Here is a 24,316-nt window from a genome sequence, read left to right on the forward strand (position 1 = left end):
CCTTCTTAGCAATCTGTAACCTATATTTACTCAAACAATTGTCTTTTCTCTACAAAGGGATAAAATACAAAATTGTATGTCTCTGCCATTACTTTTACTAAACCTTTGTCAAAATTTAATTCGCAAGAAACTTTCATAGTTTTAAAATTGAATATGTTTAAATGTGCATAAAGTGGTTCTTAGTTAAATGTAGTTTAGGAATTACAGCCATATTTAACAAGCATATAATCTTCAAGCTTTAATCCACAAAGAATTTCTGTACTAGAGACCAGTTTTGGACATGATCCAGTCTCGATAGTATGTCACGCGAGTGTAGACACCAGGCTTGTTTGGAAGAGCACATTCATCTCCCCAGCTTACAATACCAGCAAGGAACCAAATGCCTTTCTGATCTGCACTCACCAGAGGCCCACCAGAGTCACCCTAGAAAGAGAAAGAATATATGCAGTTACTAGAATGTAAAGATGGACACTGCTTGTTTTTTTCTTCTGTAGTAAAAATGGGAAGACAGAAGAAGGAAAAAAACCTAAGCATTTAAATATTAAAATTCTAATCTTGTATATTTTTGTGTTCTATAATCATTTATTTAAATCAAAGATACCAGTGTATGTCTGTGGATATGAAATACAATAATGGAAAACAAGTATGAAAAATTTTATCTCAATTATTACCTAAAAGAGATATTGAAGGTACTGTTGCTTTTGCAATCATCAGTATGCTGGAGAATTTTCTGATTACCTCCCCAGACTCTCTTATTTTCAGGCAGATACTGGGAAAAAGAAAGTTTTGTTGTTGTTTTTTTCTCACCACCAGCACTGACTGTTGCTTTTTTATTCTTACATAAACATCACTCCAATTTTCAAAATGCGTAATTTGACTAAACTACCCTCTACGTTCCTTACAGTTTTAATTTAGTGATAATGAGGTCATTTTTCCAGAATGATCAAACACACTGGCATTTGGATTTTATTTTGTTCTAATCCTTAACATCATCCTGAATAATTTCAACATCTATTGGATGAAACCACCAGTCTCTTGGTTTCCTTAATTTTGATTATCTACACTTACTTCTTAAACATTTCCATGTCACTCCCAGACAAGGGTGGAAAGGGATAACAGGGAAGACTTCCATCACCTGGAACTGCTCCATCTGTGCAGCGCCATTGTTCAGCATTGTGATGCCTGTGCCCACCCTTTCAGTGTTCTTATTCCTCTACACCTGCTCTTCAGCCTCACTAAGAATGCCAATCCTTGACTCCTTTTTTTTCTAGTGTATTAACTTACTTCTTACCATTTTTCTTCATGTAATTATGTTCCATAATTTACCTATACTACTGCTCTTTAAACAAGATACTCAGCTTCTTACCTTTACATCACAACCTGGGCTAAACTATATACTGTGAAAGAAAACTGCATTACAAATTTACATCCGCAAGCCAACTCTTTTCCCCAATAGTTATGTGTCCCTAGCCATATTCCTTTCTCATTTTTTAAGAGCAGCCAACCCAAACTTTTCTCATTTCACAATTTGAAAATATTCATTCATTCATTCATTCATTCATTCATTCAATACTTCATTCTTTTTTGAGAGAGAGAGAATGGGGGGAGAAACAGGAAGCATTAACTCCCATATGTGCCTTGACTGGGCAAGCCCAGGTTTTGAACCAGTGACCTCAGCATTCCAGGTTGACGCTTTATCCACTGCGCCACCACAGGTCAGCCATTATTTTGAATTGTGCAAAGTATAAATAACAGAAAAGTTATTATTCTCTTTTTAAGTATATAGTTCTATGGCATTAAGTCCATTTATGTGTGTGATCATTGCCATTATCCATCCCCAGAACTTTTTTCATCTTGCAAAACTGAAACTCCATACCCATTAAACAGTATAACTCTTCATTGTTCCCTTTCCACAACTCCTGGCAACTACCATTCTACTTTCTGTCTCTATGAATTTGATCTTAAGACTTCCTCTATTGCCCTAATATCTTCCTTTCAAAGTGAAGTGATTTAAAGTATCAGTCTCTATTAAAGTTTCTGTACTCTTATAAATGGCTTTTCTTTCCACCAATGCATCTTCCCAACTTTACTGATAACAGCTGTTGAATTTGATGGGCTCTTTCCAGATAATAATGTGCTATTATATTAGCACATTAAAAGCATATATAACAGAGTTCTGTTACTCTGATGCTTCTTATTTCACACTTTACCTGACCCATTGTGTTCATTCTCACGAATTTAACTACCACCCAGATGGAAATGGATTTTTCTTTTTTTATTTTATTTTATTTTTTTTAATGGGGTGACATCAGTAAATCAAGATACATATATTCAAAGATAACATGTCCAGGTTATCTTGTCGTTCAATTATGTTGCATACCCATCACCCAAAGTCAGATTGTCTTCTGTCACCCTCTATCTAGTTCTCTTTGTGCCCCTCCCCCTCCCCCTTTCCCTCTTCCTCTCCCCCCTCCCCCCGTAACCACCACACTCTTATCAATGTCTCTTGGTCTCACTTTTATGTCCCATCTACGTATGGAATAATGCAGTTCCTGTTTTTTTCTGATTTACTTATTTCACTCCGTATAATGTTGTCAAGATCCCACCATTTTGCTATAAATGATCCAATGTCATCATTTCTTATGGCTGAGTAGTATTCCATAGTGTATATGTGCCACATCTTCTTTATCCAGTCATGGATGGGCTTTTTGGTTGTTTCCATGTCCTGGCCACTGTGAACAATGCTGCAATGAACATGGGGCTGCATGCGTCTTTACGAGTCAATGTTTCTGAGTTTTTGGGGTATATACCCAGTAGAGGGATTGCTGGGTCATAAGGTAGTTCTATTTTCAGTTTTTTGAGGAACCACCATATTTTCTTCCATAATGGTTGTACTACTTTACATTCCCACCAACAGTGGATGAGGGTTCCTTTTTCTCCACAACCTCTCCAACATTTGCTATTACCTGTCTTGTTAATAATAGCTAATCTAACAGGTGTGAGGTGGTATCTCATTGCAGTTTTGATTTGCATTTCTCTAATAACTAAAGAAGATGAGCATCTTTTCATATATCTGTTGGCCATTTGTATTTCTTCCTGGGAGAAGTGTCTGTTCATATCCTCTTCCCATTTTTTTATTGGATTGTTTGTTTGTTTGTTGTTGAGTTTTATGAGTTCTTTGTATATTTTGGATATTAGGCCCTTATCTGAGCAGGTGTTTAAAAATATCATTTCCCAATAAGTTGGATGTCTGTTTATCTTGTTATCAGTTTTTCTTGCTGAGCAAAAACTTCTTAGTCTGATGTAGTCCCATTCATTAATTTTTGCTTTCACTTCTCTTGCCTGTGGAGTCAAATTCATAAAATGCTCTTTAAAGCCCAGGTCCATGAGTTTAGTACCTATGTCTTCTTCTATGTACTTAATTGTTTCAGGTCTTATGTTTAGATCTTTGATCCATTTTGAGTTAATTTTTGTACAGGGGGACAAACTGTAGTCCAGTTTCATTCTTTTGCATGTGGCTTTCCGGTTTTCCCAGCACCATTTATTGAAGAGGCTTTCTTTTCTCCATTGTGTGTTGTTGGCCCCTTTATCAAAAATTATTTGACTATATATATGTGGTTTTATTTCTGGACTTTCTACCTTTTAGAACTCTGAAAGAGCTTAAACTTGCTTGTGTTCAGTATGGACCTACTGTCCCTTTTTCACTTGGTTTATTAGATACTATTAGGGCAAAGGCTCTTCCCCCAAATGACTGGAAGGTGATTGCTTGTGCTTGTCTCTCCGGTGGTAATTATTTGTTGTGGAAGTTGGACTTTCATGAAGGGGCTGTTGAGGTAGGAGAAAAATCTCAGCATAGTCAACCTGAGCCACCGGTTACAGCAACTATAGAATTTGAGAATGGATAGGAGATTCAGGTATTAGGAAAATTACAGCTTTTCCTGTCATGGTCTTATTTTCTTTAATGTTTTAACTATAATCTTCTGAGCTATCATTTTGTTTCTTTCTTGTTCTTTGCCTGGAGGTTGAGGCAGGGGACCTGTGTTGGATCTGACTATAGGAAATATCCCAGCAGCTGCCGAGAGCAAATTTTCTCGGGGAGATTTTGTTTAGTCACATCCTTCAGTCCCTCTGTCAGAAAATGCCCTGACTAATAACAGGCAGGCATCTTTCTAATCTGGATGTGCTCTGAAATCCCGGGTTTCTCTGGTTTGTCTGGTTCGTCTAATTCTTATTTCTGTCTACTCTTTGTTTAATGTTGTCAAAATGTGTCTGTTTTTAAGGCCTGAATTAAGTTTGTTTTGCATGCAAAAATTGGAAATGCTGGCTCTAATATTTAGAAAAAATGTTTTTAGAACTTGTAAGGAGCACTCATTTAAATTTAAATAGAATAGAATGTAGATCCTTAAGACTTACTGATTTGGTTAGTGCATTGTGAGGTGTGTTCAGAGTTAGGAGCCAAATAGCAACTTAAGTATTAGGAAACTCCTGCAAATCTTTGTCATGCTCTTTTTACTTTAAATTTTTTGAATACTGATGTACAGGGTCATTCAGCAGCAGAGAGACTCTGGAACCCTGCAAGGAAAGCCTTCCCTGAAGTGCGATGGAGGGACCCACTCACAGGAATCTGGCAAGGGCCAGACCCTGTTCTCTTATGGGGCCGAGGATATGTGTGTGTTTTTCCTAGGTCTGCTGAAGCTCCTCGGTGGATCCCTGAACGACTGGTGAGACACCATGATTCTAGATGAGAGACTCACTTCACAAGAGCAATTGTATGAGGCTTATTTTACTATGCTCTCTCCCCTTTCTCAATTATTATTATCTAATTTTTTTTAATGTTTTAGATCATTTTATTTCTTTCCTGCTCCATTGCTTGAAAAGAGGGTGAAAGGGGGGGCCTGATTTGGGTGTTGCTGAACAGAAATCTCATACGGCCGTCTTGAGATTTTTCGAGAGAGATTACTGTTTAGTATATATTCTTATTACGTTTCTATTAAGGTAGGCCTACTTAAGATCAAGCAGGCCATAGTTTAATCTCTAAAACCCCGGGTTTCACTCTTGATTTGTGTGATTGTATGTGAAGTCTTTGTTTAATGTCTAAGTGTTCTTGTTTATAAGGCCTGAATTAAGTCCTTACATGAAAAGTAATGATGATAATAGTTTTGGAAGTGCCGGCTGTAGTATTGAAAACAAAATGGGGATAATTTCATTTCCCTACATGGATATGATTTTGTTGGGAATAAGTAAAGCACGCTCATTTTGGATCCAAAAGACTTGCTGGTTTGGCCAGGCTGCTCCAGGCCGCAAGTGAAAGGCTTGAAGCAGCATAGATTTACATAATAAAAGTGTAAAGATTTTTTTTTACTATAGGAGAATAATGAAGATCACACTGGGATTTTTCAGTTTTGATATGTACTATTTAAGGTGCCTATTAATATTAAGAGGGTGTTTTGATAAGTGTGGGAATGTTGCTTGAAGGTGCATTTACTCTATTTTTGTTAAAAGTTAACAAAGTCAAGAATTTCTTGCAATATTTGAAGTCAAAATATTGTAAAGTGTGATTCAATTGTAAATAATAAAAAGGGGGGGAGTCATGTCCTGGAGCTCCTGCAGGTCTACCCTGTTACGCTTTTTACTTCAAACAGTTTATCTTGAATGCTGATGTACAAGAGATGCCCAAATTTTTGTCCTGCAAACTACTACCCTTTTTAAATTTTTATTTGATTCCAGCTAATAACACTGTTTTGTCCTTTTCTGAATAGCTCCAGATATATAGGCAGATAGGGACTCTCAAGCCCCTCAGCGAGATCTTCTGAGCATGGCTTTTAAGGTACCAAGAGGCAGAAAAAAAGCCCAAAGGAGATCAGGTAAAATACTAGCTCTTGGCATACGCCCTCAGAGGCTCCAACGCTCCAAACTGGAACTTCATCAGGGCCCTGCTTCAATAGTGGAAAGGATGGTCATTTGAGCCAAAGTCTGCCAGACTTATATGCCTTTGCTGTGAGGAAGAAGGGACACACTGGAAGGTAGGCTTCCCCCTCACTCCTCTAAGGGAGGGTTCAGTCTCTTCCAGCCCTGCTCCAGCCACCTGTGACCTAACCTTGCCCGGAATACTGGGATTTGCCACTGAAGGCTAAAAGGTGCCCAGGGCCGTCGGCCCCATCTACGACACTGTGAATGAGCCTGGGGTATTTCTTCCAAGTAGCCGGTAGACTGGTCTCATTTACACAAGGGCCATTTAACTATGTCTTGCCTGAATATTCAGGTTTTATATTCTTCCCTCGAAGATCTCTGTTGTGGGTATTGATAGTCCTGTTTTCTGCTGCTTTAATTAATATATAGTCTTTCCTTTATTCCTCCTGCCTCAATGCCACACTCATATTTTAGGCTAGGACCTACTCCTAATTCAGAGCTCCTTTTTTGCCAACTTACAAATTTACCTCTGCCACGCAACTTAGTGTATCCCAAGGTTCTCCTCACCACCCCATGGCTGTAAAGCTCCAGTATAGGGACCCCTGGGTTCATCTTTCCAGTTTAAAGAAAACAGAAGCTCCATCTTCATGCGTGCTGCAGGTGGCTTTTCCAGTCTACCTGGGTCATTGCCAGCTGGGAGCAGCGGTCATTGGGACTTTGACGCTAACTGCAGAGTGTGGAAGTGTGACGACAATTCCAGTGCCATGAGGACTTCTCCTGAGAGTGGACTTTTCCTGGACTCCTGCTACTGTGACAATTTGGAATGGTGTTGGTGCCAGCTTGGACTTGGTGAACACTTTAAGGACATTACTCTTTTATAGATTCTTGTTGTATTAGCTTAAAGAGTTTGCTTAAAGGCTTTAATCACTGTGATGTATTAGTATACTTGTTTTGGGTATCTGTTAGCATTGGCTATACTAATTTTGTGTTTGTTTTGTATTTTTTCCATCTGCCTCCAAAATTAAAAAATCAGATGAGTGCAAATCTCAGCACACAAATTAAAAAGAAAAGGGGGATATGTTGTGGACCGTTAATGGCAAAAAGCCATTATAGATTCGAGGCTTGGCAGGGGGCTAAGTTCTACCCCCTCCATCTCCATGTTTGGCTTTGATGCTGAGTATTTGCACCCACTCCACTTGCTTCCTTGGGTTGCAGGAGGCAATGTACATGCCCTTCCTCTGACTATTTGTTTCAGATGTTTGTAAATTTCACTAATGTATCCTGTGTAAATTTCACTAATGTATCCTGTTTTTGCCTTGGGAGAGTTCCTGTCTTAGCCTTTGATGTGCAACTTTGTATCAGGGTCCTTGATTTGCATAGGCCTATATAATAAAGCGAACTGAGGCTATGAGGCACTCAGATACTGCCAGGCAGTTTGAAGAGTCCTCCTGGTCCCATCGGTTTTGTTTTGACAAGTGTGTTTCCTCAATTTCACACCGTTATTTGGAGCCGCACTGGTCCGCGGCAAGTGAGTAAATTGAGAATGTGGAACTACGATGGTAAACTGTTGTTAGAAATTTGACCAAGAAGAGAAAAAGAAATAGAGTAAGCTATATTGAGAGAGAGATCTTATAATGTTTTCAGAATATGTGGAAAAGTCTATTAGATTGGAGTAGTTTGGAAAATATGGAAGAAAGTTCAAACTAATAGAAAGTTCAAATATCTGTGTAGATAGAGAGTGGATGTAGACTACAAGTAAGGGATTAGCTTTGAATAGTAGGAGAAACTTGTTTATCGTGAGCCTAGAAGGTGAAGATAAATATAAATATAAATTTATTAGGTAAAAAAAATTAGGGGTGTTCCTATCACACTTTCATTTTTTTTTTCTAGTTAGTAGAAAGAAATGTCATAAGTTAAGGAATATCAGAGTGTGGTAAATACATTCAAACAATGTAATGAAAACTTGACATAACACAATGAGAGGTGCATTAAAGAATTCTACAGTGTGTTAAAGACCCAGCTGTGATTATAGAACACCAATTACAAGGCTACAAGATTTTTTCTAGCTGTGCTAAGGAGCTTGCATATAAAAGCAAATAAAGTACATAGATTGCTCAATGGTTGGAGAGTATTAGGATGGGTATGAGGGAATAACGGTAAAGTCATTGAAGGTGGTGTCAATAGAGTGGTTGAAATAATAAAACATGGGTTTTGAAATGCATAAGGTGGAAGACGGTGACGGACTGAGAAAAAATGGAGAGAAACAGGGATTTAAGCTTGGTCATGATTTGGAAGAATACATTTAGTGAAACAGTTGGAAAGCTGAGAATGTGTAATTAGAGATGATAGTTATGTACTGTAAGTACTCGTTTGCATGTCTTCTCACTCCTAGAGGTCAGGAATAGTGCTCTATTCCTTTAACTTCCCTGAACCTAGCACAAGGTCTGGCACATAGTTAATAGGCAACAAATAATCATTACATAAAGAATTAATTAATAAAATAAGGATCTTCCTAGATTAATCACTGATGCTGCCTACCTAGATAACTACAGTGGTATTTTTGTTAGCTCCATGACACCTGCTTATAAATAGCATCAGGAGTGTTTGAAGCATATAAAGCAAAGGAAAGGCAGCTTAGTGTAGAATTCACAGTATAAGCTGTAAAGCTCAATTTGTTGGGTTTAAATCTCAGTCCTGCCACTTAATGCCTGTGTGAGTTTAGACAAATGATTTGTTCTCTTGGTCTCAGTCTCTATATCTGAGAAGTAAGGTTTATAATAGCACAAACATACATCACAGAGCTGTCATACTTGAATAAATTAATATTTGTAAAGATTTTAAAACAGTGGCTGGCATAAGCAGATCCTATACAAGCATTGTTAAATAAAATATTTAGGGTGTTGGAGCCACCCTCATTTAGGAAAGTTCCACAATTTGGTGTTGGACTCTGTTGAATGATTCTCAGTGAAAGAGAACCATCGGAACTGACGTCACCAACATTCCATTTCATCTCTTTATTGCTACTTCAAATTGAGTGTCTTCCCCATTTCCACTCACAATTTCTTATAAATAGTGAGGATGGTTTAGTACTTTAATGGGACCCATCAGAAAGCACTATAATTTTAATTAGCTACTTTGGTTATAAAATATACTTTAATAATTGCCAGTCCTTTGAGAACTTTGAACTGGTGAATTGGAAATTTAAAAAATATGAGAAAAAAATCTTGAAAATGAATAGGCAGGCTTACCTGGCAGGCGTCTACCTTTCCCTCCCGAAACCCAGCACACAACATTCCAGGTTTTATCACACCACTGTACATCTCTTCTTTGTTGCAGGTCTCATTATCTATAATCTTTATTACTCCTTTTTGGAGTATATTAGGACTTGTTCCTAAAGGAAGAAGAGATCATGCAATTTTTGCTAAAGTCAATATTAGTCTCTCTGGCTAGATTATTAGTATCTGACACTATATATAATTTCTAAACCTTCTAAATCAATGAAAAACATATATTATAATGAAGCTTTTATTTGCCTCCTTTCTTAGTGACAAAGAAGTAATGTAATGAACACAGTAAGCTGTCGTTAAAAATTATCATATGGGGTGGAGCAAAAGTAGGTTTTCATTGTTCATATGGAAAATAATACAATAATAAATAATAATACAGGCATAAACTCTGTGTTCTGTGTACTCACAACTGTAAATCTACCTTTGCTTCATCCTGTACTTTGAGATAGTATGTTCATCATATGTGATGGGATATTTTTCTTTTGAATTGATTTGGAATTTTGTGTTTATTACATGTATGCCTTAGAACACAAAATGAAAATTTCCTATTCTAAAAATATATATATTTTAAGATTATTTTTAGATTTCTGTGTTTTATCATAATTCTGATTCTTAAAATTAATATTAGGTTCATTTTCTTCTACTTTTAAAAGCATTTATGAATATAACTAACCACTAAATCTTTACATTATTAGGGTCACCAAGATGCATGTGTTTCTTTTTTTTTTTTTTTTTGTATTTTTCTGAAGCTGGAAACGGGGAGAGACAGTCAGACAGACTCCCGCATGCGCCCGACCAGGATCCACGCGGCACGCCCACCAGGGGGTGATGCTCTGCCCACCAGGGGGGATGCTCTGCCCCTCTGGGGCGTCGCTCTGCTGCCACCAGAGCCACTCTAGCGCCTGGGGCAGAGGCCAAGGAGCCATCCCCAGCGCCCGGGCCATCTTTGCTCCAATGGAGCCTTGGCTGTGGGAGGGGAAGAGAGAGACAGAGAGGAAGGAGGGGGAGGGTGGAGAAGCAAATGGGCGCTCTCCTATGTGCCCTGGCCGGGAATCGAACCCGGGTCCCCCGCACGCCAGCCGACGCTCTACCGCTGAGCCAACCGGCCAGGGCGAGATGCATGTGTTTCAATGGTCTTTGATTAGGTATTGCCTTATCATAAAGGGCTATTTATTTCACCCCATCAAAAATGGCTAGTCCTCTGTAGTCCTTATTTTTTCTATGGTACTTACCTGCACAAAACAGGCTGTATGATCTACTTATTGTTTATATTTCATGATTATTCTATATTTGCTTAATTAATTTATTAATATATACAAATCACCTAGGATAGTGCTTCTAACAAAAGTGGTAATCAATATAAATGTTTATTGAATCAATTAATTAATGAAATGGAGAAAAATGAATTACTTATTCAAGTAATACATTTCAGTAAAGATTGCCATTGTTAAGAGAAATTATGGTAAACAGCTCTATGAAATTGTAGTTTCTGTATCAATATTGTAAAATTTTCAACCTACTGCAAATTATCTTTTTAAAAATGATCCAGATCCTGACTGGTAGTGGTGCAGTGGATAGAGTGTCAACCTGGGATGCTGAGATCTCAGGTTTGAAACTCTGAGGTCATTGGCTTGAGCTCAAGCTCACCAGCTTGAGTGCAGGGTCACCGGCTTGAGCATGGGATCACCAACATGATCCTATAGTTGCTGGCTTAAGCAAAGGGTCACTGGCTCAGCTTGAGCCCCCCCCTTCAAAGCACATATGAGAAGCAATCGATGAACAACGAAAGTGATGCAACTATGAGTTGATGCTTCTCATTTCTCTCCCTTCTTGTCTGTCTCTTTCCCTCCAACTCTTTCTCTCTCTCTCTTAAAAAAAAATGATCCAGAGAAAATATTTCTCAGGTTTACCTGTGATTCTGGGTAGTGGTTTTTAACTCCAAAAACTTAAACTATGTAATGGAGGAAGGTTAGGAACTTACCATCAGACTTTAATGTTCCCCATCCAGTGACCACTGCCTCTGAATTGGGTGGAAATGTGTAAGTAGCTTCTGGAAGACATACTCTTCGAATGTTGCTTGTATATAATACTGGTGAAGACAGTTTCACAACAGCAATGTCATTATCATGTTCAGGGTAATGGTAGTCTTCATGAATTATAATATTCTTGATAGGTCGTCGCGTTAGTGGATCACTTAAAAGAAGTCCAAAACTAACATTCCATTCTTTGGGATCATTTCCTCTAAAGAAAATAGATTAAGTTATTAAAAGTTGAAGCTATAGGGATTAATATCATATGCTTTTTAAAACAATTACATATTTTTATAAGTACATATATCATACAAATTTATATGTATAAGAAAAAATAAAAATTGTAACATAGGGCCCTGGCCAGTTGGTTCAGTGGTAGAGCGTTGGCCTGGTGTGCGGAAGTCCTGGGTTTGATTCCCGGCCAGGGCACACAGGAGAAGCACCCATCTGCTTCTCCACCCCTCCCCCTCTCCCTCCTCTCTGTCTCTCTCTTCCTCTCCCGCAGCCAAGGCTCCGTTGGAGCAAAGATGGCCCGGGCGCTGGGGATGGCTCCATGGCCTCTGCCTCAGGTGCTAGAATGGCTCTGGTCACAACAGAGCAATGGCCTGGATGGGCAGAGCAGCGCCCCCTGGTGGGCATGCCGGGTGGATCCCGGTTGGGCGCATGTGGGAGTCTGTCTCACTGCCTCCCTGTTTCCAGCTTTAGAAAAATACAAAAAAAAAAATTGTAACATAGATAGATTTTGAATAACTCAATAAACTGTATTTTAAAAGATAATCCATGAAAACTACATTTTATTCTTTTTTTTTCCAGAAAAGGCTCAAGGTGATTTAGAAAGATAACAATGACAACACAAGATAAAAAGATGAAATAAAAATTATGCAAGGATATTGGACAATGTAAACACAGAAATTAAGGAAATATCTAAATCCTCTTTTATAATCTTTAAAAGCAGGAGTAGTCAACCTTTTGATACCTACCACCCACTTTTGTATCTCTGTTAGTAGTAAAATTTCCTAACTGCCCACCGGTTCCACAGTAATGGTGATTTATAAAGTAGGGAAGTAATTTTACTTTATAAAATTTTTAAAGCAGAGTTACAGCAAGTTAAAGAATATAATAATAATTACTTACCAAGTAACTTATGTCAGATTTTCGCTAAGTTTGGCAGAATAAATCTTTATAAAACAACTTACTATAGTTAAATCTATCTTTTTATTTATACTTTGGTTGCTCTGCTACTGCCCACTATGAAAACTGGAATGCCCACTAGTGGGCAGTAGGGACCAGGTTGACTACCACTGATTAAAAGTATAAAAAGGAATATATTTCTCATTTTTACCATTATTTGTTAATCAAGAGTTTATATGTTAAATGTTCAAACATAGTGCTCTGGAACATTTTAAAATTCTCAAGTTTGAGAGGGGTTTTTGTTTAAAAATAAAACCAATAAATGCCATAAAAATTCAATAGAAATTATTGAAATAAACCAGCAAACAAAAGGGCAAAAAACCTTTGAGGAAATAAAAGCAAACTTTTGGTGAAATAATATAGCCTTTAAAGAAATAATTATTTCAAATAGGGCTATAATATAATATATATACATATGGGAGGATGCAGGATGAATTCAAATATGTATATAATATAATTTATATATACATATGTAAGGATGCAGGATGAATTAAATAAGACCAAACATAATAATGATGACAAAAAAAAAGACGTGTTCAAATTTGGATTTAAAGTTTCTTTATAAAAGAAATTAAGTGACTCTAGCTTAGTAATTCTCAACTGAGGGTTATTTTATCCTCCAGGACACATTTGGTAATGTCTGGAGACATTTTTGCTTGTCAATCCTGGGGGAATGCTATTGGCATTTGGTTGGTAGAGGCCAGGAATGCTGCAAAATATCTTCTAATGCACAGTACAGCTCCCCCACAACAATGAATTGTTTTGTTTAAAATGTCAATAATGCCACTGCTGACAAATATGCATTAGCCTGAATAATCTATTTTTTTTAATGACAATTCATTGAGTAATTTTAAGGCTATACTGCACAATACTGAACAATTGGAGGTGTAGTTGTGTGGCCATATTCTAGAAAAATACCATATGTATCAAACTTTTAGGTACTTGAGTGCTCTGAAGGCTTTATATGGTCCAGAGCTTACCTTATGAAACAGTGAGCAGCAGTGACAAGCCAGCTGTTACTAATCAGAGTGGCCCCACACCGGTGGATACTGTTCCGTTGAAGGCTAGCTTGCCAGGGCCATTCCCCTGGCTCAGCATCCGTGCCCCCAGCTACCTTGTGGCCAGAGGGAGTTATTGTACGACGCCCACAACCTGCGCAAAATAGAGTTCATTAGCATACAATAATATTAATATTGCTTGTGCATGCATTGTTATAGTAAACATATTTCCCATAATACATTTTCTTGTTAATTATTAATTGAGGAAAAACTCAGACAGTCTTGGAGAAGTTGGAATTTACTACTGACATGAGATTTCCTGAGCATTCAAAATAAATTGACATCTGCCTCTTCCTCCCTCATCCTCATCACTCACACATACATATTTCTGTGTCTGTGTGGCCTTGTCTGTTAAGAGGTAGGTGAAATTAAATATTTGAAGTTGGAAGATAATAATTGTACCACCAGTTACAAAGCTGCATAGGGAAATATGTGCTTTTTAATTTTTTTAGAAAATTGTTTGAAGTAATGATTGCTCTGAAGCATTCATATGAAAGTGTGAGTGAATGTGATTGAATGAGATATTTATGAGAGACAGAGCAGACAGAAATGTGTTCATACTTGAGTTATAATACACAATATCTGGATAAAAGGAATAGCATACGAAGGTAGTCAACCCTCTCTTAAAGTTACATACATCTCCTATGCAGAACTGCTTTCATGTCAGTTTAGATTTAGAGGAACTGCTAGATTCTTCAGTCTTTAAAGCAAATCTGTAGTAATAGTATGACTTCATTATCATCTGTCTGATTCTCTCGCTATGATTTGTTTGACTATCTCATGTTATTGCAAATAAAACACAGAGCTTATACCTTAATAGTTTATGGTATCTTTCACTAAATATTGTCAGCCTCATTAATAAATATTTTAGGAAGACAGAAACCATATCTTTAAAAAATATATATCTCCAGAAGCTTCCCCAGAGAATCTATTACATAAAAGGAGTTCAACAAATGAAATGAAGTTTGTAGCAGTGAAGTCTATATAGTCTATTAACCCATGAGGTATCTTGAAATAAAAATGATATTTGACTGCAAAACTCTTTCCTGTAATATATTATGTTCCTAAGCATTTAGAAAATATAAAATACTTGCCATAATCAATGCAGTGGACATAGATTAAAGTAGTGGCTGTTTAATCAAGGACACTTTTGCACACCATCTTCCATCCCCAGGAGAAATTTTGCAGTATCAATTGAGAGGTGGTATTGGTATCTATTGGGTAGAGGCCAGGGATGCTGCTAAAATGGATTGTCCCTGAAACAAAGAATTATCTGGCCCAAAATGTCAATAGTGTTAAAGCTGAGGAATTTGTATCAAGAATGAGATTTAAGTTAATTGGAAAGGTTAGATGGTCAATTGTTTATAGAGATGTTGTTAATTATATGTGACAAGATGTATCAAAATATTATTTCCTGAGGGTGGAAAGGAATTAGACACAGAGTGTAGGGGGACAGACTTTGAAGGGCCTTCACTAGCCCTCTGAATTCCTCAAATTTGTATATTACTTCTGATTCTAGATTGTTCTCTTTGATGTCACCCAAACATTAGTTGTTAAGACATCCTCTATAAAAATCACCTAGCTGAAACAGAGCTTTTGTGATTGGTACTTTCGATGGGAGAGCTTGCATCTTGACTCATTGAATGTAACTCCCTTTTCTTTTCCTCTTTCTTTCCACTCCCTAATTACAACCCTTACAGAGGATAAAACAAACAATCCAGAACCCAAAGGTATAATAGTGCCTCCTTATCCTCCCTTCTGTTTGGCCAACTCCTAAAGGAAGTTGGCTTTTACTCAACTTCCTTCAGAGGAATATAAAAACAAAGATGCTTCTTTGTAAACTAGAAGAACCTCCCCTGTGTGACTCCAACTTCCCTGTCTGCTCTTATTCAGAATTTTAATCTAATTTATAATTATGCACCAACTGCCATTCTGAGTTCTCTATTAAGCTTTCATTTGCTACCTCTGTAGCATTTACCTTGTTATTACCTTGCTGAAATCTCACACGGCACCTTGTAGCTTTTGTTATGTCAAGAGAGGTCATATGGTAAATTTCAAGGGTTTTGGAATATAATGACAATTCTCTGGCTGATACTTTCAGAATCTTCAGAGAACTTATGAGTTTCTTACAGCTTCCTCACCTTTCTTTTACTTCATCACCTATTGCTACACTTGAAATACTTTATGTGATGTACACGAACTCTCTTTTCTCTTTAACCCTATTTAGTTTTGTTTGACTACCTCTCCCTTGTCCCCTTTTACTTAAAGGTACAATCAAAATCTCAGACAAGTAAAGTCAAATTCAGAATACTGATCTGGAAGTTTATTTAGTGTTCTAGCTGGGGAATAGATAAATTGGCTGATGTCTTGCCTGACCAGGCAGTGGCACAGTGGATAGAGGTTGACCTGGCATACTGAAGACCAAGGTCTGAAACCCCAGGTTTGCCGGCTTGAGTGCAGGCTCGCCAGCTTGAGTGCAGAATTACTGGTTTGAGTGTGGGATCATAGACATGACCCCATGGTCACTAGCTTGAGTCCAAAGGTCACTGGCTTGAAACCCAAGGTCACTGGCTTGAACTCAAGGTCACTGGCTTGAGCAAGGGGTCACTGGCTCAGCACCTTCCACCCCCACCCTAGTCAAGGAACTTATGAGAAAGTATTCAATGAACAACTAGTGCTGCAATGAAGAATTGTTGCTTCTCATCTCTCTTCTTTCCTCTCTGTACGTCTGTCTGTCCCTCTCACTAAATTAAAAAAAAATTAGCTGATTTCTTTCTTACCACTGGTTTTATTGACTATCTCTCCTCTTCCAACCTGACAATTGTAGATACTGATTGAATCAGTACTAAAGTTTTATTTGGAGTAAGGGATTTAAGATGTCTTATTAAGTTGCTTGAGGATTGTTTAGTCAAGATAGATCAGAGAGAAAAGTAATCTATTACAGATTTCTGTTCAAGTTTTGCCCAGGTTGCTCAGAAATAATTATGCTGGACTGAAGAAGGATAGTAAGAGCCACCAGGGTCAGTGTCACATGGCTTTGGAGGGAGATTCCTCTAATCTAGCTGCCTCAGTCAATGACACTCCCCAGTTAAGAGCAGCGCTTCTTCTGACAGTCTGTATCAGGTTGTAGCAACCCTGGGAATCACATTGTCCAGGGCAGCTACTGGGAGAGTGGAAGCAGAAAGCCTTGGGCAGCAAGGGAACTGCCTGCATGTAAGACCGCTACTTCTCAGCACACTAAGGTTGTCTTATAGGATCAGAATTTCATAGTGAGTTCCTAAACCTGAAGTTTTCATAGGCAGAATAGAAAATCAAACAGCTGTAACATCTATTGACTGTTTATTATGAGCCACATACTTTTTTTTAAAGCATAAATTAGACATTTTTATTTAGAAAAACTATATTTTCAGAACAATATAATTTAGGGGAAAAGAGCAGTTTTGTTTTATGTATTTCAAGTCTGTCTAGATAAAAGAGGAATGAATTCTTGTATCTGCTTCTTGTTTCAATCTATTGTGATATGTTGTTTTGGTCAAACTATATGAGGAAAATCTGGCCTCACACAGATACACAGGAAAAGGGAGCAGTATTTTAATTGTAGTAAGTAGTGTACTTGAGCTGCATTCTTTTCTCTTCACAGCAACTTGAAACTGAAGGCTTGAGGGGTTAAGTAATGTGTACAAATTCATCTAGTAGTAAATGCAGACCTGGGGCTCAAAACTGAAGTGTAGCTGATTTTAAATTCTAAGTTCTTTTTTTTTAAAAAAGACTTTATTCATTGATTTCACAGAGCAAAGCAAGAGCAAGAAGGATCAACTCATAGTTGCTTCACTTTAGTTGTTCATTGCTTGCTTGTTGTATGTACCTTGAGTGGTCAAGCCCAGGGTTTCAAACCAGCAACCTCAGGGTTCCAAGTCGAGGCTCTATCGACTGTACCACCACAGGCCAGTCCAGGTTCTAAGTTCTTATCATCTCTGCTTATCTCTAGATCCCTTCTGCCATTATATCATGTGATAAATCCATGATATCAGTTATTTTAAGGCCAACCTATAGTCACATTTGTACATGTTTCTAAAAGTAGGCTTCCCATTACACCTTTGTGAATACCAGATGGACTCTCAAATAGAGGTCTTTTTGCCACCCAAGGAATCTTAATTCATTAGAAAATAAGTCTTTGGTGATGCACTTACAGGTATGGAGGAGATTTTCTGCTGTCGGCATTTCTAGGTCTAAAAGTCAAAGGAAAAGAAAATGGATATTTACATTTATAAACACATTAGTTTAATATTAATTAATATTTATTATTTTGCTGTTTGAAATTCATTTTTATGTAGGCATAATAACTTATTCAACCTTCACTTTATAATTTCTATGTTTATAGATTAACATAGAGAATAATAAAATCTTAGTATTCATTTATCTGTTTCTAAAAAACTCTCAAGTTCCCCATAATAAGTAGTTTTGGTATATTTTGATCTTCTTAAAATTAATACCCTTTGTGTGATGTTTCAATTATTTAGAACATTTAATTAAGTATGCCATTTATTTTCCATTCATTTTGGATAATAAACATATTTTTTTTACTTTAGTAATAAGGCAGATTTTAACATTGTCTATTTATTTCTAGCATGTAGGGAATATTACAGCATGAGATTTACTCCTGGCGATTCTGTAAATTTATCTGCAAAAGTCTACAACCCTGCAAAATAGTAAACCTGTTCAACTTATGAAGGAGCTGTGAGAGGAGAGGATGAACAAATGAATCATGATAACATCCAAATTTAGATGCAGAAAACTGTGAGTCCACTAGCTATTTATGTTGGAGGAAAGCCAAAGCACCTAGTGACTTTCTGTTCCCATCCTGAGGAAGTGAAGGTCGAGACCAACCATACATGACTGAAGGCAGTGGAGTCCAGGGAAGGCCCAAGGACGTGGATGCTTGGCCCTGTTGGAGCTTTCTTCAGGTCAGGAATCAGACAGCAGATGGTGTGGTGTTATGTCTCAGAAAGGGCTAGAGAAATCTAATCAGTTTTGCAAAACTAAATAATAATATTGTACACTATCTTCTGTTTGTTAGTTTCTACTCATGGTGTCATGTTTCTGATTAGTAAGTTGGATAACTGATCTCTCTAAGGCACCTTAATCTTGGAAAGGTTGAGGTCCTCCACTTGCAGTATTGTTGCTGCCTCATACTTTTTTGGCTCTTCTTCATGAAACCCTGAATACTAACAACAATTTCTACTTAAGAGTTTTTCTCTTTAAAAAAGAATCTAGTCCCTCTATAAATTAAGTACTATAAATGTCAGTGTAGGTTCATTTTATCATGCTCTTGGGTTTCAATAAATTATGTAAGGAGTATCCAGTTACATATGCATATGCCAATTATAGTTCTATACTCTTACATCAGGTTGAACAACAAACCAGGAAAACAAAAGAATCCTTTACTGAAAAGTCAACCTGTCTGAACAAAAAGTCAGGAGTAATTCAGCAGGTAGATGAACTATGAGTAGATATATGCCACACCTACTCAATAGGAAGGTAGCATATTTTCATCTAATCCTTTGTAACTGCCTTCCAAAAGCTATTTTTGTTCAACATGGTACATTTAGAGTTTAATTTTGAGCTTTTTGTTGTTGGTAAAATATATCAAACCATATAAAGATTTTGAGAAATGAACTGGTTTAATAGAAAGATGTTAATTCCTATACCTTAAAAACAAATTATTTAGAAATCCTTCTATGTTTGCAGAACTTTCTTCTTTATTTGAGGTTTTCTTTATTGGTACATGACCTGCTAAAATAAAGAAATGTTCTTGACTTATAATTTACTTTTAATAGTGGTATTATCCCAGGGCTTAATAGAATAACTATCATTTGGGTAGGTGGAAGACAGGTAGGTACAATGAATGGGGAAGTTATTAAACTGTCACTCCTTTGAGCTGAGTCACTGTATTTCCTTCCTTTTAAGTCCCTTGGCTTACACTTGAAGGCTGGAACACTTCCGAATTTACTTCTGAATCAAGGAGTCAATGCTGTAACAGAAGACACTCTGTTTGCAAAGTTCTGTTTAAAGGATGTGACAAAAACCAAAAGATAGCATGGCCCCTGCCAAAAAAAAGACTCCATCAATGAATAAGACAAAGCAGTTTTAGAACATAGCCCAGCCAACGTGCATTGCTCTTCTCCCATGGGCCAGGAATTGATATGGCCCCTGGCTTCAATGGACATGGGGTATAATGGACAAGATATACAACTAAGTAGGCAATTTAACATTATGTGATAAGTATTATGGCAGATGTATGTGTAGGAAATTAGATGCACCAAGAAAGGTGATAGAAGAATAAACACAGTTAGCTGATGACAAAATTAATCAAGAAATTAATTTTACTGGGAATATCTTTAGAGTTTAATTTTGAGCTTTTTGTTGTTAGTAAAATATATCAAACCACATAAAGTTTTTGGTAAATAAACTGGTCTAATTTGACTGGGAAAATGTTAATTCCTATATTTTAAGAACTAATTATTTATTGGGGAAATTAAATATACTTCACTGATTGTTAAATATTAGATTAGAAAAAAATGCTTAAATGCTCCCTAAATGGGTTTTAGCTCTGTAACTGTTTTATATTTAGAATCTTTCTGGGGTTAGGAAGATAGAAATGCAACTTTGGTGCACTGGAAAGAAGGAGAACTCTCTAAAAGTCTGATGTCCAGTGAATATTTTATTCCTTGAAATAAGAAGTCTGAAACATAATAATAAACTAAGCTGTGTAATTCTAAAGTATAAGAAAGAGCTTTACAGTAGCAGTAGATAATAGATTTGTAATATAAATTTTACATATACTGTGGATTTTAACTCAGGTGAATATATTACTTTTATGAGTCCAAATGCTAAATTAGTTAATTATTCTTAATTTTCAGATAGTTTCCTTAGGGTTCTAGCATTAAAAATATAGAAAAGATCAGCTTAATTCCCTTGTAGGACATATTTTATGGGATATTTTAAAATGTTCATTAGGTAGATTTTTGACAACTTCAGAACTGTAAACATAGATGTATTTACTAAACAAGGTAATGATGATAAAATTGTTTTAAGACACAGAAGTAATAATTTTACACCATGGAAATTCATTTATAAGATTTTCATAAAAAAAACCAAACACTATCTAAAATGGAGAACAAGATTGGGAATTCAGTCAAGAAGTGTCAAGGAAAGGAAATGATATAGAGAGCATATGGTCCAGGACTCATCCTGGGTATGCGGATTTAAATTGGCAGGACAAATTAAGAACTCTGAATAAAAGATTATATTCAGTGGAATAAAACAGATCTGGTCTATTAATAGCTTGTCTATTTTGGTAATGAGTCTCCAAGACTTTTTTTTTTTTTTACCTATTTTTTTTTTTTTTTTGTATTTTTCTGAAGCTGGAAATGGGGAGAGACAGTCGGACAGACTCCCTCCCGCATGCGCCCGACCGGGATCCACCCAGCATGCCCACCAGGGGCGACGCTCTGCCCACCAGGGGGCGATGCTCTGCCCCTCCGGGGCGTCGCTCTGTCGCGACCAGAGCCACTCTAGCACCTGGGGCAGAGGCCAAGGAGCCATCCACAGCGCCCGGGCCATCTTTGCTCCATTGGAGCCTTGGCTGCGGGAGGGGAAGAGAGAGACAGAGAGGAAGGAGGGGGTAAGGGTGGAGAAGCGAATGGGCGCTTCTCCTATGTGCCCTGGCAGGGAATCGAACCTGGGTCCCCCGCACGCCAGGCCGACGCTCTACCGCTGAGCCAACCGGCCAGGGCTCCAAGACTTTTTGTGTGCTTAGAACTGAGTCACTCCAGATGGATCTAAACTAGTAGCTCAGGCAATTAACTAAATTTGCCCACTGTATGAAGTATTTGAGGATTAATAATTTTAAATGAATGCCTGACCATCAAAAATAACTACTGTCAAATTATAATGATTTTCCCTTTCATGCAGGTTAGAAAATAAAATGATTAGCTTGGAAAGACCATTCTTAGTTCACAGATGCTTTTGTGGATATATGTCTTGTGTGCCCTATTGATAGTGAGAGTTTTTTAATACAATGACTATAATGTTAAACATTTTCTAATATATCAATAATATGTAATTCAATCTCTCACTTAAGGTTGCATTTGAAAAATACTTAAGGAAATATTATTTTAAACACATTTTTGGCTTTATTGAAAGATACTTTGAAATACCAACAGAAATAGTGTTCCATATTACTCAAGAGACGAGACAACAGAATCAGGAAATAGGGTATTTGAAGAGCCAAAAGATATGTATTAAAAAAATCAACTCCCTAAAGCTTATATAATCAAATAAGAAGGCCAATACATGCTTATTTAAAGGTTACTTGTTTCTCTAATTTTTTATATACATTATTATAAAATATTTAGAATTAATTTGAAGAAGGTAGAAGATAGAGAAAACAGAGGTGACAGCAAGAACTCTGCTTGACAGTGAAGTATGAGACGGAATTTAAACATAAAGAACAAATATGAAAGCTCAAAACCCCAAATACTAGGGTCATTTGGTGAAGACACCAAAAACCCTACATTTCCCTAAATGCCCTGAGGGCACTACAATAGCCACTACATATTGATGGATGTCCACAGTCAGGAAAGTAGTTGGTAAGTTTGAGAAAGATTTTGTAAAAATATAATTTTAAAGATAATTTTTATATTTTATGAAAAAGATTAAATATAAACTATTCAGAAAATTTGCCTATTTAAAAGGAGTTATTACAATTAATAGTCAATAGCCAATGTCTTATACTAGTACTAGTAACATTTTGCTAATAAAACAGGTTTACAGAGTGGAAGGTTGGTTCTCGGTTAAGAAAGACAATCTGGGCAATAATATGCTTTAAAAAATGTCCCCTAGGATCTATCAAAGAATGATTGGTTAGACAATTGCTAACGCATGGTCCAAAGAAAGCCATGCACTGTCTGAGGAGCAAGCCATAGGAGGAAGGTGTACCCTCTTAATCATTCATATGTCAGTGTTGGCCAGCTGTTCACAAATGATTGTCGGCCAGAATTTTATTCTTCTTGTAAAACTCTTAACCATAGGTCAGGAGAATCATCTGTGCATGACGTTCTATGTTATTATTCTTTCTATTACTTCCATAATTTGAGTTTTTACTTTATAATTTAACATGATTATTTAAAATACTTCATACTTATACAATAGATGGTTAAATATACCAGTACACACAGGCATTTTTAAGAAAATGGTTATAATTATTTAAAAGAAATTATAGTCATACCCTTAAATATGTCATTAAAGCTATGGGCTTTCTATTTTAGAAGATGTTTCATTTAGAACACTCATTTTAGCTTGTGAGTTCTTAAAAAAATTTTTTTTATTTATTGAGTTTTAGAGAGAGAGGATGAAAGAGAGACACACAGAAAGAAAAATATTGACTTGTTTTTCCACTTATTTATACTGTCATTGGCTGACTATTGTATGTGACCTGACTGGGTATGGAATCCTCAACCTTGGCCTGTCAGGACGATGCTCTAACCAACTAAGCTACCTTGCCAGGGCTAAGTTATTTATTTACCTTTATTAAGAATGACTTGGATTATTCCTTTCCAAGCTTCCAGAAGAGAGCCTCCAAGTGGTCATCTTTGCAACTCACTTGTTTGGTGATATATCACTTGCGTAGTTTAATTTTTTCTTTCCTTTTTTTTTTTTTGCATTAAAGTTTTAGTTACATAAACATCAAGTTTCGTATGTATGTTTTGGTTTAATTTTTAAGCTATAAAATAATGAAATCATGTAAGCAGTCATATTTTTAAATTAAAAAATTGTGTTAACTAATTTAAAATATCGGTATTATCATCTCTATTTTAAAGGACTGTGATATTATTTAAGCATATGTGAATATAAATTTGGGGGTATTGAAATGCATAAATTGTTTCCCCATTGACATCAGTGGTATTAGGTTGAGAAATCCCTTTTTGAGAAAATTTTCAGGAAAATTCTTTTATGGGCAGGGAAAACTACCATCAATGGTTTTTCTAGGTTTATGCTAAGCAGTCAATTTGAAAATCTTTTAATCTAATGAATTTAGAATTGATAGAGAAAACACTGATTTCTCACTGATTTTTAATACCTTGGAATGGAGTAGCATTGTCATTTTTTGTGGAATTCAGGAGTAAGTAAAAGATTTAACTACACATTATGTTCATCGGTCTTAATAAGTGAAGCGCTCTTTAAATCTTAAACCTGGGGTGGAAATGACTATTAGTAGCATCCATGTGGCACGCTTGCCATCAGCCCTGCTCAATCAGGATTCTGGAAGATAATTAAACTTTAAAGCTCTAGGGGACTTTTATTTTTATTTTTGTGACAGGGACAGAGAGGGACGGAGAGAGGGACAGATAGAGACAGACAGACAGGAAGGGAGAGAGATGAGAAGCATCAATTCTTTGTGTGGCACCTTAGTTGTTCATTGATTACTTTCTCATATGTGCCTTGACCGGGGGACTACAGCAGACTGAGTGACTTCTTGCTTGAGCCAGAGACCTTGGCCCCAAGCTGGTGAGCCTTGCTCAAACCAGATGAGCCCGCACTCAAGCTGGTGACCTTGGGGTTTCGAACCTGGATATTCTGTGTCCCAGTCCGAGGCTCTATCCACTGTGCCACCGCCTGGTCAGACAGGGGAGACTTTTATTTTTATGAAATAAATGAACTTCTCTTATGCATCTGGCATAGTACTAATTACTATATGTTTCACCCCTGAAAGAACTAAAAACAGTCATACATACTATTTTTTTTAGGGATTAATTTTTTTGTGGAACCTCAGTTGAGA

At 36.8% G+C, this 24,316-nt stretch overlaps 1 protein-coding gene across 1 annotated transcript in view; it reads right to left on the minus strand.

Annotated features, from left to right (window-relative positions):
• Positions 1-261: 261 nt before the first annotated feature.
• The window catches only part of LOC136406476 (transmembrane protease serine 11C-like), a 64,244-nt gene continuing 40,189 nt past the window's right edge, over positions 262-24,316 (minus strand). Inside the window, exons 6-10 of the mRNA XM_066386532.1 lie at positions 17,667-17,705; positions 13,399-13,570; positions 11,179-11,438; positions 9,159-9,301; positions 262-423 (exon numbers count right to left, since the gene is read on the minus strand). Of these exons, the coding sequence (XP_066242629.1) occupies positions 262-423; positions 9,159-9,301; positions 11,179-11,438; positions 13,399-13,570; positions 17,667-17,705 (776 nt within the window). The remainder of the gene's footprint in view (positions 424-9,158; positions 9,302-11,178; positions 11,439-13,398; positions 13,571-17,666; positions 17,706-24,316) is intronic.

The sequence above is a fragment of the Saccopteryx leptura genome, chromosome 5 (genome assembly GCF_036850995.1).
Source record: "Saccopteryx leptura isolate mSacLep1 chromosome 5, mSacLep1_pri_phased_curated, whole genome shotgun sequence".
Classification (NCBI taxonomy): Eukaryota; Metazoa; Chordata; class Mammalia; order Chiroptera; family Emballonuridae; genus Saccopteryx; species Saccopteryx leptura.